Source organism: Macaca mulatta, chromosome 20 (assembly GCF_049350105.2).
Source record: "Macaca mulatta isolate MMU2019108-1 chromosome 20, T2T-MMU8v2.0, whole genome shotgun sequence".
NCBI classification, from domain to species: domain Eukaryota; kingdom Metazoa; phylum Chordata; class Mammalia; order Primates; family Cercopithecidae; genus Macaca; species Macaca mulatta.
The window spans coordinates 78079784-78095682 of NC_133425.1; the positions used below are offsets into that span (position 1 = coordinate 78079784).

Genomic DNA, 15899 nt, shown 5'->3' on the forward strand with positions numbered 1-15899 from the left:
TCAGCCCCTGTTTCACCGCAACAGACACAATAAATATAACAATGGATATAAGCTCCAATTCTATCCAGTTTTCCACGAATGAAGATGAGTCTTTGAATATGCCCTTAGTGGTTCTCAAAAACCAATCAGCAGAACGAGGCTGGCCAGCTCCCACTCTACATGGACATTATCATCAAAAGCTATTTTAATCCCAGGAACCAAGACATAGATAAAAATTCTGAACTTGCAATTTTTTTTTTGTTTGTTTTCTGTTTCATGCCACAGGAACAATTTTTAAGAAATTCTTTAAAATAAATCCAATTCTATGTCTTATTTAAAGCAACAGATACGAAGCAGTCTGTGTAGCAGACAAATTTAATGGTTCCAATCAGGGGCCTGGAATTAGACTGCCTAATTTTAAATTCTAGCTCCCTGCTTGCAAGGGGTATAACTCTAGGCCGGTTACTTAATCTCTTTGATGTTTCTGTTACTTCATCTGAAAGTGTGGATAACACTAATAGGTACCTTGTGAGACTGTGGACAATAAATGAGATAATTCATGTCAAGTCTTTGGCCCAGTGACTGGCACGTAGCAAGTGTTGGATGAATATAATTATTAGGGCTTTATATGAGCGTTGTTGGAGGAGCGTAGCTTGTTTAACCTGGAGTAGAAAAGATATGGTAAAGAGGATGCAGGAGCTTCCATTTAGCATCTATGGAGTGGGCCTTCCTGTTTCCTGTGGCAGAGAGAGAAGAGGTAGAACTAATGGGGAAGATATCATAGACAGACAGATTTCAGATCAACAAAGAAAGATGAAACAGATAGAGCTGTCCAAAGAAGAAATGGGTTTGAAAGAAATGGAGCCCCAGAAGGGCTCTAGATGAGGATGTGAGGTTGGATAACCTACGTAAGGATTGTCTCAAAGTCAGACCATCTTCTGGGCTTGATAGCATAGGTTAGGATAGGCTGAGAAAGATTGCCTTAAATGAAAGTATACATACTACACACACACACACACATACACACACTATGTAAATATATATTTAAATATAATATATAAAATATATTATATACATTTTTATATAATATATTTTATATTTATAAATTTAATTTGTAAATTAAGTTTATTAATTTATATTTATATTTACAAATAAATTTATGTATAAATATATTTATATAAAATTTAAAATAATTTATATAAATATATTTTGTCTTATATAATATATTGTATATTTATAAAATATATAAAATGTATTTGTATGTTTATAAAAGATATAAAGTATGTACAATATACAAATATATTTACATATAATGTAATAATCATTTTATATGATTTTAAAATATAGTATATGTATGTCTGTATATTTATAAATGTATTATATATAGGATGTTTATAAAATATTATAAAAATATATTTGTATATTTATAAAATATATAAAAGTATATTTATATACAAATATATTATAACCTATAAGTATATATATATATTTTACATACATATATACTTTTATACATAAATGTGCATACATTTCAGAATCAAACAGCCCATTGTAAGCATATATGAAAGAACAGTTTCATTTGGCATGTCTTATAAATTGTCACCTGATTTTTTTTTTTTACCCCAACATTAATTAAAAAAGCTAGTGCATAAACAAGGTACAGGAAGAAGCTAGTCATCCAGTCGTCTCTTCTTGTGCCAGTGTTAGCGTCTAGCAGCTGAAGGTCTGGGCCAATCATGTGCCCAGACTGCACTGTGTCTAAACACCTCCTAGCAGTTTCTGTGTCTTTCTCAGGTCTTCTAAATAGGAACCAACATGAAAGGGCCGCGTGGCAGTGACCACAGTGTGGAGGTTCTAATAATGACCCTGAGGGACACAGTTTTCAAGGAGATCTAGCAGTGTTTATGAAAGATTTTGTTTGATCTCACCAGTGAAGAGCCCCTCATCATCTACTGTTCTCTTAAGCATAGAGTCTTAGAACCTCCAGTGATCCTGCAGGACCGTCATCCCGTGGTTTTAAACCTGTTTTCTCCAGAGGTCTAGCATTGAGAGATGGCACTTGGAATTCTGGAATGGGGAGGATGCAAGAGGAACAGAGTGAAGTAAATAGCTTGGACTCTGGCCCTTCAAGCATACTTCATCCAGGGTAAGCACTTTCATCTGTTTTAGGCATGAGGGTTCAAGAGGAGATGCCACTTGAAAAAAGATTAGAGGGTTCTAAAAATATCAGTTGTAGAATTCCAACATAGATCTACCTTCTCATTGCACAGACAAAGAATCTGAGACCCAGAGACATTGAGGGGCTCTTCTGGGCTCCCCCACCTTGTCCATGGGAAAGTCAGGACTGGGATCCAGCCTATAGTCGCCTGCTATGGCTATTCCTATTATGTTTTGCTGCTGATGAAACACTGGAACACATTCTAAAGTTCAGACACTCAGGAAATGCCCCGTGGTGATAAGGACAACCTGCCGATGAGTTCCTACCAGGTGTCAGTGCCTCAAGGACTTGTTTAATCTTCACAACAGTGCTTCTGAGTTAGGCGCTCATATTAGTCCCATTTAACAGTTGGAGAAAATGAGGCTCAGGGAAATTAAATCACTTGCTCCACATCACACAGCTACTAGGCAGTCTATGCTGGATTTGAGGCTAGTTGAAATCAGTCCAGAGGCCTCAGCCTTAACCATTCTGCTCTCTGGCCTTCTTGCATTTTATACTCCAGACTTCTCTTGGGAGACAGATACTATCATATTATTTCATCCAAACTTACTATATTTTTAAAAAACTTACCAGCATAAAAATCATTCAATTGCCTTTCATTTATTGAATGTTCTACAGACTTACGCCATCATCTTGCATGACGTTGTTGAAGATAGTAACCCTCCCTTTATCAAAATGGTCAATCTTCATTAATTATTTTACTAATTAGCTAAAGGCCAGTGTAATTTAGAGAAAGTCTAAATTATAGAATACATTTTATTATATTACTTTTAAGCACAAACCTCAACAAAGATTTGTATAAAAATGCTCCCTTCTGGGACTCACTTCAGTGATTTGTAACTAGCATTAATACGGCCTCTATGTAAATGAAAGGGAGGCATCATATCAGCACCTTGCTTATTCTTCTCCATGGTAATAAATCTTGCCCGATAACCTATGTAAATGGCTTCATTTTTCTCTTACCAGGCCTATCATGGTGGCTTTCAAACTCACTACCCTGTGCCCCACCTATCACATCTATTCTGTGTCCCTTTCTCAAATGGCTGCCTACAAAATGCAGCAGTAAAGAGTTCCATGATCCACACTTCAGGCTGCATAAATGTTTAATTCCCCTGCTCCTTTGGTTCTCATCGGGCCCCCTGAAGCCCCAGCTGAGATGGCTGACTCCCTGAACTCTTCTTACGTTCTTGACTGTTTGCATAGCCTTTCCTGGGATTACCTCCCGGTTCCAAGTTTGCCCGTTCTGCAGGAAGTCTTCTTGGGTTCCAGCTTTTATCCACCATCAGCTTCTCTTATTAACTCCCTTGGGGCTCTTATTAACTCTCTGCTCTCTGGGGGCCACTCTTGCTTTCAGCTTCGTGTGGATCAGTGTTTACTTGTCCTATCTCCTCTGCTAGACCCCGAATTTCATCAAGGAATTTCTCTCCATTGACCCTCAGGCACGAGCACAATGTCCTGCTCCCTGGGTGCTTGGTTAATGCTTATGGAGTAAATAGAACCCTGGTGTGTGCGTGTGTGTGTGCGCGCGCACGCGCATGTTTAGGGACGGCAAAGGATGTTTGGCAAAAAAACAACAACAACAAAAACAAGTTACCTGAGGGAATAGCAAGATCGAAGCCATTGCCTCTCAATTTGGGATCCCGGTACCACCCACATAAGAATCTTTGGGATGCTGAATAAACATGCAGTTTCTCCAGCCTGGCCAAGACCTATCAAAGCAGGGTTCCCGGGTGTGAGGTCCAAGGATCTGCAACTGGAACATGCTTTGCAGGCAATTCTATACAGATTGGTATCTAAGAACCACTGTCCCCAGAACTAGGATATCCATCAAGCCTGATTTGAAGTATCTGTATGAGTCCCAGTGTCATCATGAGACCAAGAGAGCTTCTGTGTCCTCGAGGGGCTGGGGGTATGCCTCCTCCTGAAACCCTTTCCTTGCCTGCCCCCAGCACGGTTGGGTGTCCCTTCTCTGTGCTTCTTCTGCCAACAACACTCTGTGCAATGTTTCTGGGAGTCAGAATGGCAGGATGGTCAAGAGTATGGTCTTGGAGGTTGCAGAAATATAAAATATAAAAAGATGGTTGCATTCATGATTGTTATGATGTCTTATATATAGAATATTGTCTTATTTGCTCTAAGACTCCATTAAAAAGCCAGAAAAAGCAAATGCACACCAGAAAAAAAGGTGGTATGATCTTTAAATGTTAGGTAGCCTAGTGCACTTTTCACCTAGGTCTCTTACTAATTCTATGAGCTTTGGCAAATTATTTAGCTTCTTTAGAGCTTCTGTATCTGTGAAAAAAAGGAAAACAATAGTTTCCCTTTCACAGGGCTATTGTGAGAATCCAGTGAGATCATATCTTGGAAGTGCTCAGTTGAGGGCCTGGGCAGGGTAAGTATTCAAATCATTCCCTTAATATTATTATTCTTTTTTGAGACCGAGTTTCACTCTTGTCAGCTAGGCTGGAGTGCATGTTGGCCAGGCTGGTCTCAAACTCCTGACCTCAGGTGATTGACCTGCCTTGGCCTCCCAAAGTGCTGGGATTACAGGTGTGAGCCGCTGCACCTGGCCAAGTGGGTGTTGTTTTAAGCCACTACATTTGTGGTCATTTCTCCCAGCAGCCACAGGACACTCATATACCCATAAAGGCAGCTTCTCTGCTCTTTGATGCCTCTGACTCCACTTAAGCCCTCTTCCCCAGGGCTGAACCAACATATCTGCTTCCAAGTCTATTAAGGATTGAATTGTGTCCCCCCAAAAGATATGTTGAAGTCCAAACCCCCAGGATCTATAAATGTAACACTATTTGGCAATAGGGTCTTTGCAGATAACCAAAATAAAACAAAGTCATTTTGGGGGAAGAAGCTAATCTACTGTTACTGATGTCTCTATAAGAAGAAAAGAGGGTTGGGTGTGGTGTCTCACACCTGTAATCTCAGCGCTTTGAGAGACTGAGGCTGGCAGATCACCTGAGGTTAGGAGTTCAAGACCAGCCTGGCCAACATAGGGAAGCCCTGTCTCTACTAAAAATACAAAAATTAGTTGGGTGTGTTGGCACACACCTCTAGTTTAAGCTACTCAGGAGCCTGAGGCAGGAGGCAGTGGTTGCAGTGAGCCGATATCGCACCACTGCACGCCAGCCTAGGCAACAGAACAAGACTCCATCTTAAAAAAAAAGGAAAAAGAAAAGAAAAGGGGCACAAAGACACACAAAGAACTCTGTATGATGATGGAGGCAAAAACTGGGGTGACGCATCTACAAGTCAAGAAACACCAAAACTGCCAGCAATGACCAGGAGCTAAGAGAACAGCATGAAGCAGATTGCCCTCTAGAGCCTTCAGAGAGGACATGGCTTTTCTGACACTTTGATTTCAGACTTTTTGCCTCCAGAACTGTGAGTGATCACATTTCTGTTGTTTTACACCAGCCAATGTGTGATACTTCGTTCCAGCATCCGTAGGAAACTAATACAAAGTCCCAAACTCTTTCCACTATGTCTAGATCCAAAGTCCCTAAGAGGCCTGGCTGGGGGCAGCACTGGGAACTTAGACAGGACCCTAGCTAAGTTCAATTCTGAGTTAATAATTGTTATTAACTCACTCAGTTAATGCCCAGTTAGCAAGCATCATGAAGCACGTTAAGCCAGGATATGGCTTTTCTAAATGTCCTGAGTATCAGGAGAAGCTTTTTCACACTGCGAAAGCCAGTCTAATTCTATGACTTACAGGCTGAAAGTCAACTATGGCCGCTACCAAGTCACTTAGCCATCATCAGCACCAATCCTGCACTGCTTAGAGTGAAGTCAGGGCGTCTTTTTGTTGAGAGGCAAAAGAGGCCCCACTCCATACTCTGGTTTCTGCTCGCACCTTATTAACGGGTAATGAGGAGTAAGTTCTGCTTTATTGATCTTGAGACCGGGGCTACGTGCGATGCTGCCTAAGAAAAGCTGCAAAGGATTTTATTTGATTTTTGCACACAACAGTAATCTCCCTCACCAAATTAGCTGGTGAACTGGTGGGCTTTTCACCTTGAAATTGTTGACAGGGTGGCCAAACAGGAAATTCTATATTTACTAATCCTGCCTCAAATACACATCCCCACCGTCTGTGCCCTGTCAAGTGGGTACCTGGGAAATAGCAGGCCACACTGTGGAAGGGGAGACACTCCATTGCAGGAAAGATCAGAACAAAGAGGTGACAATGACACGCAGCACAAAGCAGCGATGATAGGGTTTCGTCTTTGCAAAATTACAAGCCACAGTCTCACCTCAGTCCTGCCTTCCTTTTATATTTCCCCTCCTTGCAAAACATACCTGAGGAGGAAATCCCCAATCCAACTCCAGAAACACCCTTTCTTTTTTAAGCACGTCACAGTGTTACCAAATGCCTTTTATGGGCTCTTTGGTGGAAGCTAAGCCACGTGTCACTTCTGGGTGTTGAAAACTCAGGAGTCAGCTTCCCTGCAGTCTGCTGGGGCTCAGTTCTTTGGCTCTGCCTAAAGTCAGATAAGGAAATGACCTTTCAGGGATGGTCAGATAAGACCCTAGGACACAGAAGGGCAGGCTGGCCTGGCCTCAGGAGACTGCAACAGCTGCCAGAGAGCCATCGGCCCTCCTCAATCCCCCGAGGAGCCTGGAAAAGACTTCCCTCTTGGGTTTAGGCATGTCCTCTGCTTCCTGCCTTTATGGAAACTGTCTTTTCAGGACCTTGGAGGACCTCCTATGGGGAAAAGAAACTCGCAGCCCATTCCGAGCCCAGTTTTCCATAGGAAAGGTGGTGGGAATTCTCTATGCCACCTTTGCAGAGAAAGAGACAAACATGGATCCAAATGAGAGATGGCTCCAGGTTCTGACAGATTCATCTCTCCTAATTGCCTTTGTAACACATCTGTTAAATTTAGATAAGGCGTAAATAGAGCCAAAAGAAAATCCAGAAGGGAGCCACAAAAAAATTATTAAAAGGTTGTAAAAATTGGGGATTATGAATGGAGGAATCGGGGTTATTTATCCTGGAAAAGAGAAGGCTGAGGAGGGACATATAAAGACTTCATACTAGATTAATTATGTAAATAAGCAGACACCCAGCTGGCATGGAGTTTCAACCGTTTGGCAGGGAAAGTGGGTATGAAGGGGGGTGACTCGTAGTTTTAAAATCATTAGTTGCCTGCACAGGTTTCTGGAGGGGTTCACTGTTGCTGAGTAATACAAGTTATGAATATGCCAGGTCTGTTTTAATAAGCCCAGACTTCACCCACCAAAAATCCTTTCCAGCCAAGCACATGATAACTGTAGATTTTCTTTGTCCTTTGCCTCAAGCAGAAGCCTTACAGGGGTCCCTTGTAAGATGCGCCTCTAGGTCTCATTCCTTCTTCAAGTCCCTGTGTAGAGTCTGGAGTTAGAAGGGATAATTGGAGACTCAGAGATTCCTTCGTCCAGGCAGGAAGATGCTGGAATGAGTGCCCCTTTTGGGGAATGAGCTGAGCTTGGCCAGATGCTGCAGATGTGTCCCCTTGCTGAAGTTAGTCACACTTGGCTGCTGGAGAAGTCTTCCCAGGTGCACCCCATAACCACACTGCCATTGTCTGCCTTCCATTCAACAGGACATGAATTGAGTACGGGTTGGTTCTCCTGAGCCCTGGCCCAACAAGGCTCCTGAGCCTGGGCCCAGAGATGGATAAGAGGATGCTAAATCACATAAAAAAATAAGGGTATGGTGTAATCCCATCTCTACTGAAAACACAAAAATTTAGTCAGGTGTGGTGGTGTGCAGCTGTCATCCCAGCTACTTGAGAGGCTGAGGCAGGAGAATCACTTGAAACCGGGAGCAGAGGATGCAGTGAGCTGAGATTGCACCACTGCGCTCCAGCCTGGGTGACAGAGTGAGACTGCCAAAAAAAAAAAAAAAAAAAAAAAGCCACACACACACACACACACACACACACACACACACACACACACACTTACTCTCTTAAAATTCTGGAAGCCAACATGTTTCAATGGGCTAGAGGCAAGGTGTTGACTAGAGGAGATTCCATTCCTGGACTCTTCTAGATGCTGGTGATTCCTAGCATTCCTTAGCTTACAGGTACTTCAGTCTAGTCCCTGGCTCCATGGTCCCATGACCTTCTGTGTTCAATATTCCTCTGCCTCCCTCTTATGAAGGAATTTGGGGTTATATTTAGTGGCTACTCAGATAATCCAAAATAATCTCTTCATTTGCAAATCATTAAATTGGCCATATCTGCAATGTCTTTGCCATATAAGTTAATATTGATGAGTTCTAGGGATTAGGATTTGGTATCTTTGGGGGTCATTGTTTAGCCTACTATAGTAGGGGTTCATCAGTTAGTGGGGGAAGTAGCCAGTTTATTCCCAAAATGCATGTGTCATCGCAAACGAAGATGAGTTTCCTAAAAGAAAAGAATAAGATACTACTGCGAATGTCACCCAATGAGACCTGACCCATTCTGTGTGAGCAGGGATGCTGTTTTAGTCGGATTCCCACAGAAGCAGACCCTGCAACAATGATTTGTGTGCAAGGTGTTTATTTGAGAGGTGATCTCAGGAAAGTGGTAAGGCAGTAGGGAAGTGAGACAGGGAAGAAAGGGCAGCCAATGACGGGGATTGCTTTCAAGCAATTGCTTGTTCTTATGGGCAGCTGGAGCCAAATCGCACTGGGGACTCTGGGAGAAAATGAAAACCACATCTCATAGTTATCACCACTGAGGAATGAGGGACCTGGGGTATATCTACCAACTTCCCATCTATTATTGGTCGAGTTCCGCTTCTGGGGAGTCACAGGTATTCCCAGTAAGGAGCCTCTGTAGGGCACAGGTGAGTGATGGTGGGATTCACCACTGACAGCTCTGCTGTGGATTTCCCTGGGCAGGCGACCTCTGAACTGCCGCCTGAAGTAGAAGTAGGAAGTAACCAGCAACTGGGGTGGGGATGGTGAAGGAGAAAGTGTTAAGGAAGGAAACAGAAAGTGCCAAGCCCTGAGGTAGGTGGGGCACAGTCTAGTGTTGTATTAGTCCATTTTCATGCTGCTGATAAAGATAAACCTAAGACTGGGCAATTCACAAAAGAAAGAGATTTAACAGACTCACAGTGCCGGGGAGGCCTTGCAATCATGGCGGAAGGTGAAAGTCGCATCTCACATGGTGGCAGACAAGAGAAGAGAACTCATGCAGGGAAACTCCCCTTTATAAAACCATCGGATCTCATGAGACTTACTCACTATCACGAGAACAGCATGGAAAGACCCACCCCCATGATTCAATGATCTCCCACCAGGTCCCTCCCTCAACACGTGGGAATTATGGGAGCTACAATTCAAGATGAAATTTGGGTGGGGACACAGCCAAACCATATCAAGTGTCCAGAGTGAAAGGAGTTGAGGCGGAACAGCATCTCACCAGACCTGAGAGCCATTTGGTGCATGTTGGGTGCATGTGGTCAGTATCTGTTCTGGTTGATTGGTGTCCGTGCCTTGACAGTTGTTAAATATTTTGAATATCCTTCACACTGAGGTCAATATCTCTTTCACTGGGTGGTTATGAGCATTAAATCAGCTATGCCTTGTGAAAGTTATTTGTAGTTTATGAAGTCCTGTGGAAAGGTTGTTGCTGTGTTTGTGCTGGGGCTCTTTTAAGATGAAACATGATATGGGGGAAAGATGCAAGCTCTGGCTCCCATTCTCAGCAGTTTCCATGAGCAGGACACTGAAGTCACTGCCGTTGGCCTGTAATATAATTTTGGCCTGAGTCTATGTGGGACAGGTGGTGTGGAGATACACTGTTACTAAAGACTTAAAGCTTGGAAGTTAAAACTCTACATTTTCTTTAGAGTCAGGTGGTCCTGTGTGCAAGTCCCAGTTCCAGGCCCTTCCATTGACTGTCCAATGGCTTTGAGTCTGAGGTTCAGTTTTCCCACCTGCAAAAGGAAGTAATGACGCCAACTTCATAAGTCACATGAGGTGTGAAGGCAATGATGGAAGTGGAGCTGGGGTTCCTGCCCCCTCTGTTTTAAGCATGTGATTAAAACAAGTCAGGCTGGGTGCAGTGGCTTGTATCTGTAATCCCAGCACTTTGACAAGCCAAGGTGGGCAGATCACCTGAGATCAGGAGTTTGAGACCAGCTTGGCCAAGATGGCAAAACCCTGTCTCTACTAAAAATACAAAAATTATCTGGACATGGTGGTGGGTGCCTATAATCCCAGCAACTCGGGAGGCTGAGACAGGAGAATCACTTAAACCTGGGAGGCAGAGGTTGCTGTGAGCCGAGATAATGTGCCACTGCACTCCAACCTGGGCAACAGAGGGAGACTCTGTCTCCAAAAAAAAAAATGTCTTACTGTACCTTATGTCCTCATTTAACTTCATTGGTAGGTTCTTGAAAACTGTGACTTTCAGGGAGAAGAAATATAATGAGAGCAATTTTTACTATAGGCTAAATGGTATAAACGAGAGTTAAGTTCCTACGACACATTCTTGGTCACAAAAACATCACCAAACTTCTTAATAAAGACCCAAAACACTTCTAAAATTAAACATTGAAATAAAGATGAGCTATATATACATTTAAGAAAGATGAATAAAAACAAGATAATGGTTTGCTCAGTTTTTGGTGAATCAGTGAGTGACGGTGGTCATAGTGATGGTGGGTTAAATCAAGGAATAAAGGTTTGCGAAGTGAAAATTATCAGGGGCACCTCCTGCCACCATGCGTTTGAAAACAGATAATTCCAACTAACAGCGTGCTCACTGAGTGCTTTCTTACTGCATTGTTTATTGTTGTACATTTTTATAATTATTATACACAGTACTTCATGAGTTTTTGTTTTATAATACTTTGTATTAATTAATTCATCTTCCAAATTGCTTAGTCTATAATAGTTTAGGGTCTTGGGTGGCCAAAGCGTCTACTAGCGCAGGATAGGAACTGACCCTGGATAGGACATCATTCCATCTCAGGGCACACTTAGACCCACGCTCACACTCATTCAGACTGGGGCAATGTAGATGCGACAGTTCACTTCATGTGCACAACTTTGGGATGTTGGGGGAAGCCAGACGACCCAGGGAAAACCTACACAAACTTGGGGAGAATGTGAAAACTCCACACAGAGGTGGTCCAGGCCAAGAGTTACTGTTTTTTTTTTTTTTTTTTTTTTTCTCATCAACATTATAATAAAACAACATTGAACAAAACAGCGTGATTTGATGTCTTGATGTATTTATTGTTCACGATGGCCAGGTCTTTGTACATGGTTGTTTGAGTCAGTCACAGTGAGTTGGCATTGCTACAAGCACTGACCCTTACCTGGCTCATTCGCCAGTGAGTCTCCTGTTCCTGAAACAAAGCTTGGTAAATAGTAGATGCTCCATAAATACTAACTGAATAAATGAGTGAGTGAGGTTTACTGGAGAAGGGATCAAGAACCTGAACTGATTTAGCTCTCCCAACATGATTATGGGATGAAACCATGATAATTACTGGCACAAAACATTCATTTTATACATAATGAAAGTATAACCAGGGATGCCAAGCAATTTGCTCCAAGGGTGCTCAGTTAATTTCTTCAATGACTGGTCATTACTCTCCTTTATTTAACAAACATTCATTGAGCACCTACAATGTTGCTGATGATATTAAAACCTCAGTTTCTATCAAAAAGCATAAGACACTGCTCCCACCCTTGATAAGCCATGATCTGGTAAAGGGTTCAGATACATAAACAAAAGATCATATTGCAATGTGCCGTGAGCTAATATTTACACACATGATGTGCCGAAGGAATACAGATGAAGGAACATTGATTCTGCCTTGGGGGCCAGAGAAACCAGTTGGGAAAGTTATATTTAGGATGAGTGAGGGACAGGGAGGTTCAGAGGTCCTCAGGCAGTTAAGGAGGGGTGGGGTACAAGGTGCAGGGTAGGTATGGGCACATGGAAGGTCATGGAACTGGCCAGTCACCCAGTGAGGCTGGAATGGAAGACTTTGTTCATGTAGGCAGGAAGAAAGGTACTGCAGGTAGAAGTAACAGCAAAGTCAAAGAAAGCAGTCAGCAAAGAGATTGCTAAGTTTGAAGAATTAAAAGATGAGCCATGGGAATGAAGGAAAGCATGGCAAGAAATGTACTTTGACAGAGAGAACTGGTGCCAGGTCATTCTGGTCTTTGTAGTCCTTGGTAGAGAGTTCAGATTTTGTTCTAAATATGATCAAAGTCATTAGGAATTACAAGCACTGTACATCCAATGAGCTAAGTTTTAGGGACAGTCTGGTCACTGTGACGGAGCAGAGAGGGCAGGGGAGAGAGTCATCGGGAGGCTGTAGGTGCAGCCCAGAGGAAATGCCAGTTAGGCTACACTATGCTGTGGCAATGGGGATGGAAGGACATGGTATGCTTTCATGAAATGTATTTGGGATGTGTCACATGCTTGAATTCTTTGTCCGTACCCTCTTTCACTGACCCATGTTCAGACAGACCACACTGCCACCAGGCCCATCGGGAGGCAGGGATGGGATTCAAGGAAGACTTCTTGGTTTGGATGGAAACGCAACAGAGTATAGAATAATTTTTTTTTCAAATGTTATTTCAATTTAATTCAATAGGCATTTGGAGATGTATTTTCATCAGAATCCTCTCAATTTTAAGGGGTTCATGTCCAACTCAAATGGGAAATGTATAGTTCACTTAACTGAAAAGGTCCAGGGAATTGAGTTTCAGGCAAAAGTGAATACAGGGGCTTGAAGCTTGTTAAATGGTTTCTCTCCATCTCTTGGCTCTGTTTTTTTCTATGGTGACTTCAGTCTCAGGCAAGTTCTTCCCATGCGATACCAGCTACTGGCAGACTCAGATCTGTAGCCTTATAATTTCACAACCCCAGCAGACAGAGAGAGAGAGAGAGAGAGAGAGAGAGAGAGAGAGAGAGAGAGAGAGAGGGCTGCTGTTCTTTAACAGTCCTTGCAGAAAGCTGACAATGATTTGCTTAGTTGGGGTCCCATGAACACGGTACAGGTACTGTGCCAGCTGAACTGCTGGAATGGGCTAGGCTAGGGCCACATGACCAGCTCTGCAGCTGAGGGTGGAGTCACCCTTATTTTCATGGACCAAATATGCAGAGTGAGGTGATTTCCCAAAGACACACTAGGACACTGGTGCATGGAGAACCTGAGAGATGGCAGGTCGACAGAAGGACAGGTACCTACTACAAGCACCTGCTATTGCATGCAAACTCTGCCCAGTTCTCCTGCAGGAAGGTCAGAAGTGAATAAGTCAGTTCCTGCCCCCAAGATGCTCACAGGGTATCAGGGATGCAGATACATACATATAAGCTTCTTTCACATGAGCCCACCTGTGAAGAGTGCCCTGATTTGATGGCATGTCCAGCACCAGGAAGCTCTGACTGCTTTTACTCAATAGGCACCTGGGGTCAAGGCACATGTTTTCTCACATTTCTCTTTTAAGAGTCAATAAATCATTTCTGGTGCCTTAACTGGATATTAAATCAGGGCGTTTTTCTTGTCCCCTAATACAGGGTTGAGGTGTCCAATGTTGACCTTCAGTCTAGTCCAACATCTGGAAATCAGGACTAAAGTTACCAGCACAGATAAAAATGGAGAACAGGTGGACCTAGTGAACAGTCTGGGGAAGGAGGAGTTCCACATGAGAAGTTAAATTAAGGGAGCCGTTGGGTGGCTTGAGTTCCAGCCTCAGAATGATTGTAATGTATCTCCTTAGATCGGTGTATGTAGGTGGCACTCTGTTCCTCCTCACCCCTGTGTTTCATTTGCTTTCAAGGCTGTGTTTCTTTGCTTCTTGGGGACATTTGCTTTTCCATTCAGCACATATTTATTGAACCTTTCTGTGGGGACTGGCTAGTTATTCACCAGCTCGCTTCCTTCTTTGTCCTGTCCTGGGCACATAGCTAGGTTATATTCCATAGCCTCCCTTAAGTTCTCTGTGGCTGGATTCTGGTCTGTGGGATGTGGGATGATGTAAGGTCTACCTTACTTCTGCAAAACTTCCTCTGAAGTTCTCCATGCAAATTTGCCCTATTCCTCTGTCTGACACCTGGAGGAAGAGAGTCTGGTGGGGGATAGTGGAGCCACAAAATGGAAGGAGGAGTCTGGGTTCCTAAATGACAGCAAGGAGTTGTCAACCACCCAAACCCCTGTGCAAATACAAAAATCCACACCAGATTGTGACAGGAGTGAAAGATAAATCTTCACAGTGTTCACTTGTTGAAATTTTGGAGTTCTTTATTTTTGTTTTTGCTTTAGAATATAGAATTTAGCCTACCTTGAGGATTCATAATTAAAAAATATAAGAAACTGTGCCATGTGCTAGGTTCTCAGTGTTGAGCAAAGCAGGTGCAGCTCTGGTCTTGATGGAGTTTTCAGTCTTACCTGTTATTTTGTCTATTCCCGCCCCCTCTTCCCCTTCTTGCAGGCAATAACAGATGATGTTGGGAGCAATAGTCTTGAAATAACTCTGGTAAGTGCCCAGCAGAGCCAAATGCTTGGCTGAGTTTTGAAAATGAACAACTTCATTGGTACTCTCTGGGCCTTTGGAGTGGGGCTTGTTTGTGGGTCACAGCCTGATCCTTTAGGCCTTGTGAAGCTTGAAATATTCTACAATTGTGCAGGGTAAAGAGCATTTTTGTTATATACAAAAACTGTACATTTTCTTATTTATCATTTTTGTTCTCAAAACAAGTCCTTCTAATTAGTTAGAATTTCATTAATCCAATCATCCTTCCATCCGTTCGTCTATCCATCCATCCATCCATCCATCCATCCATCCATCCATCCATCCGTTACATCCATCCATGTATTTATTCTATAGAGGTAGTTTTATTAATAATAGTTGTCTTTCGTCAAATGCTCCTTTGCCAGGTGCCATGCTATGGATTGACTAGTCCTTTTTAATTCAAAGACAATCCTACATGGCAGGTGCCATGATTATCACTTAATACATGATAAACGGAGGCCTGAGACATTTCTTCACAGTATGATCCCATATATGTTTTGGTAGAGCCTAGATTCTTAGTCATCATGCTGTCCTTCATTCTACATTTATCAGGACGCCCTCAAATGTTGTGCCTGATGGAGGCACCCCCACCTAGAGTAACTGACTTGGAGGAGTTCGTACTGTATATATGTGCGCATGTGTGAAGATGGATAGTCAAAAGAGACTGTCATGTAAACAAGTAATGCAATTGGAAAGGTGTTGTGCAAAGTAGCTGGGAGAATCACAGGGCCCTGTGAGAGACTGGAAGGCACCTAGATGATCCAAGGTGATGGCCAAATCCACAAACAGGGGAGCCAATGACAAGAGCAGGGATGATTGAATCTAGGGTCAGACTGTTTGACCTTGTACCCTCAATCTTCCAGTTGGATGTCTTTGGCTGGTTCAGCCATCTCTCTGATTCAGCTTCCCCACCTACGAAATCAGAATAATTTAGATACTTAAAGGGTGGATTTAAGGATTAAATAAGATGGTCTCATAACAATTAACTGAGATAATACGTTTTAAATAGGGCTTAGCAATACTAAGTTCTTGAAAAATATTAGCTTATTTTGTGGTGATGATGATGGTCATCGTGATGGTGGTAATGGTGATGATGGTTATGCTGATGGTGATGGGGATGGTCATGGTGATGATGATGATCATGGTGATGGTGATGATGGTCGTGGT

The 15899-nt window shown here is 42.7% G+C and overlaps 1 protein-coding gene and 1 long non-coding RNA gene across 13 annotated transcripts in view; one reads left to right on the top strand and one right to left on the bottom strand.

The window, feature by feature from the left end:
• Positions 1–15899, top strand: part of CDH13 (cadherin 13) — a 1167676-nt gene that overhangs the window by 82771 nt on the left and 1069006 nt on the right. Inside the window, exon 3 of one of the 12 annotated variants that reach the window (XM_077984054.1) lies at positions 2015–2125. Coding sequence is in view for 1 of the 3 variants with exons in the window: in XM_077984049.1 (XP_077840175.1) it covers positions 14652–14696 (45 nt within the window). In the remaining 2 variants the exon portion in view is untranslated. 12 annotated transcript variants of the gene reach the window in all.
• Positions 1–15899, bottom strand: part of LOC144338265 (uncharacterized) — a 44924-nt gene that overhangs the window by 7974 nt on the left and 21051 nt on the right. The window lies entirely within an intron of this gene.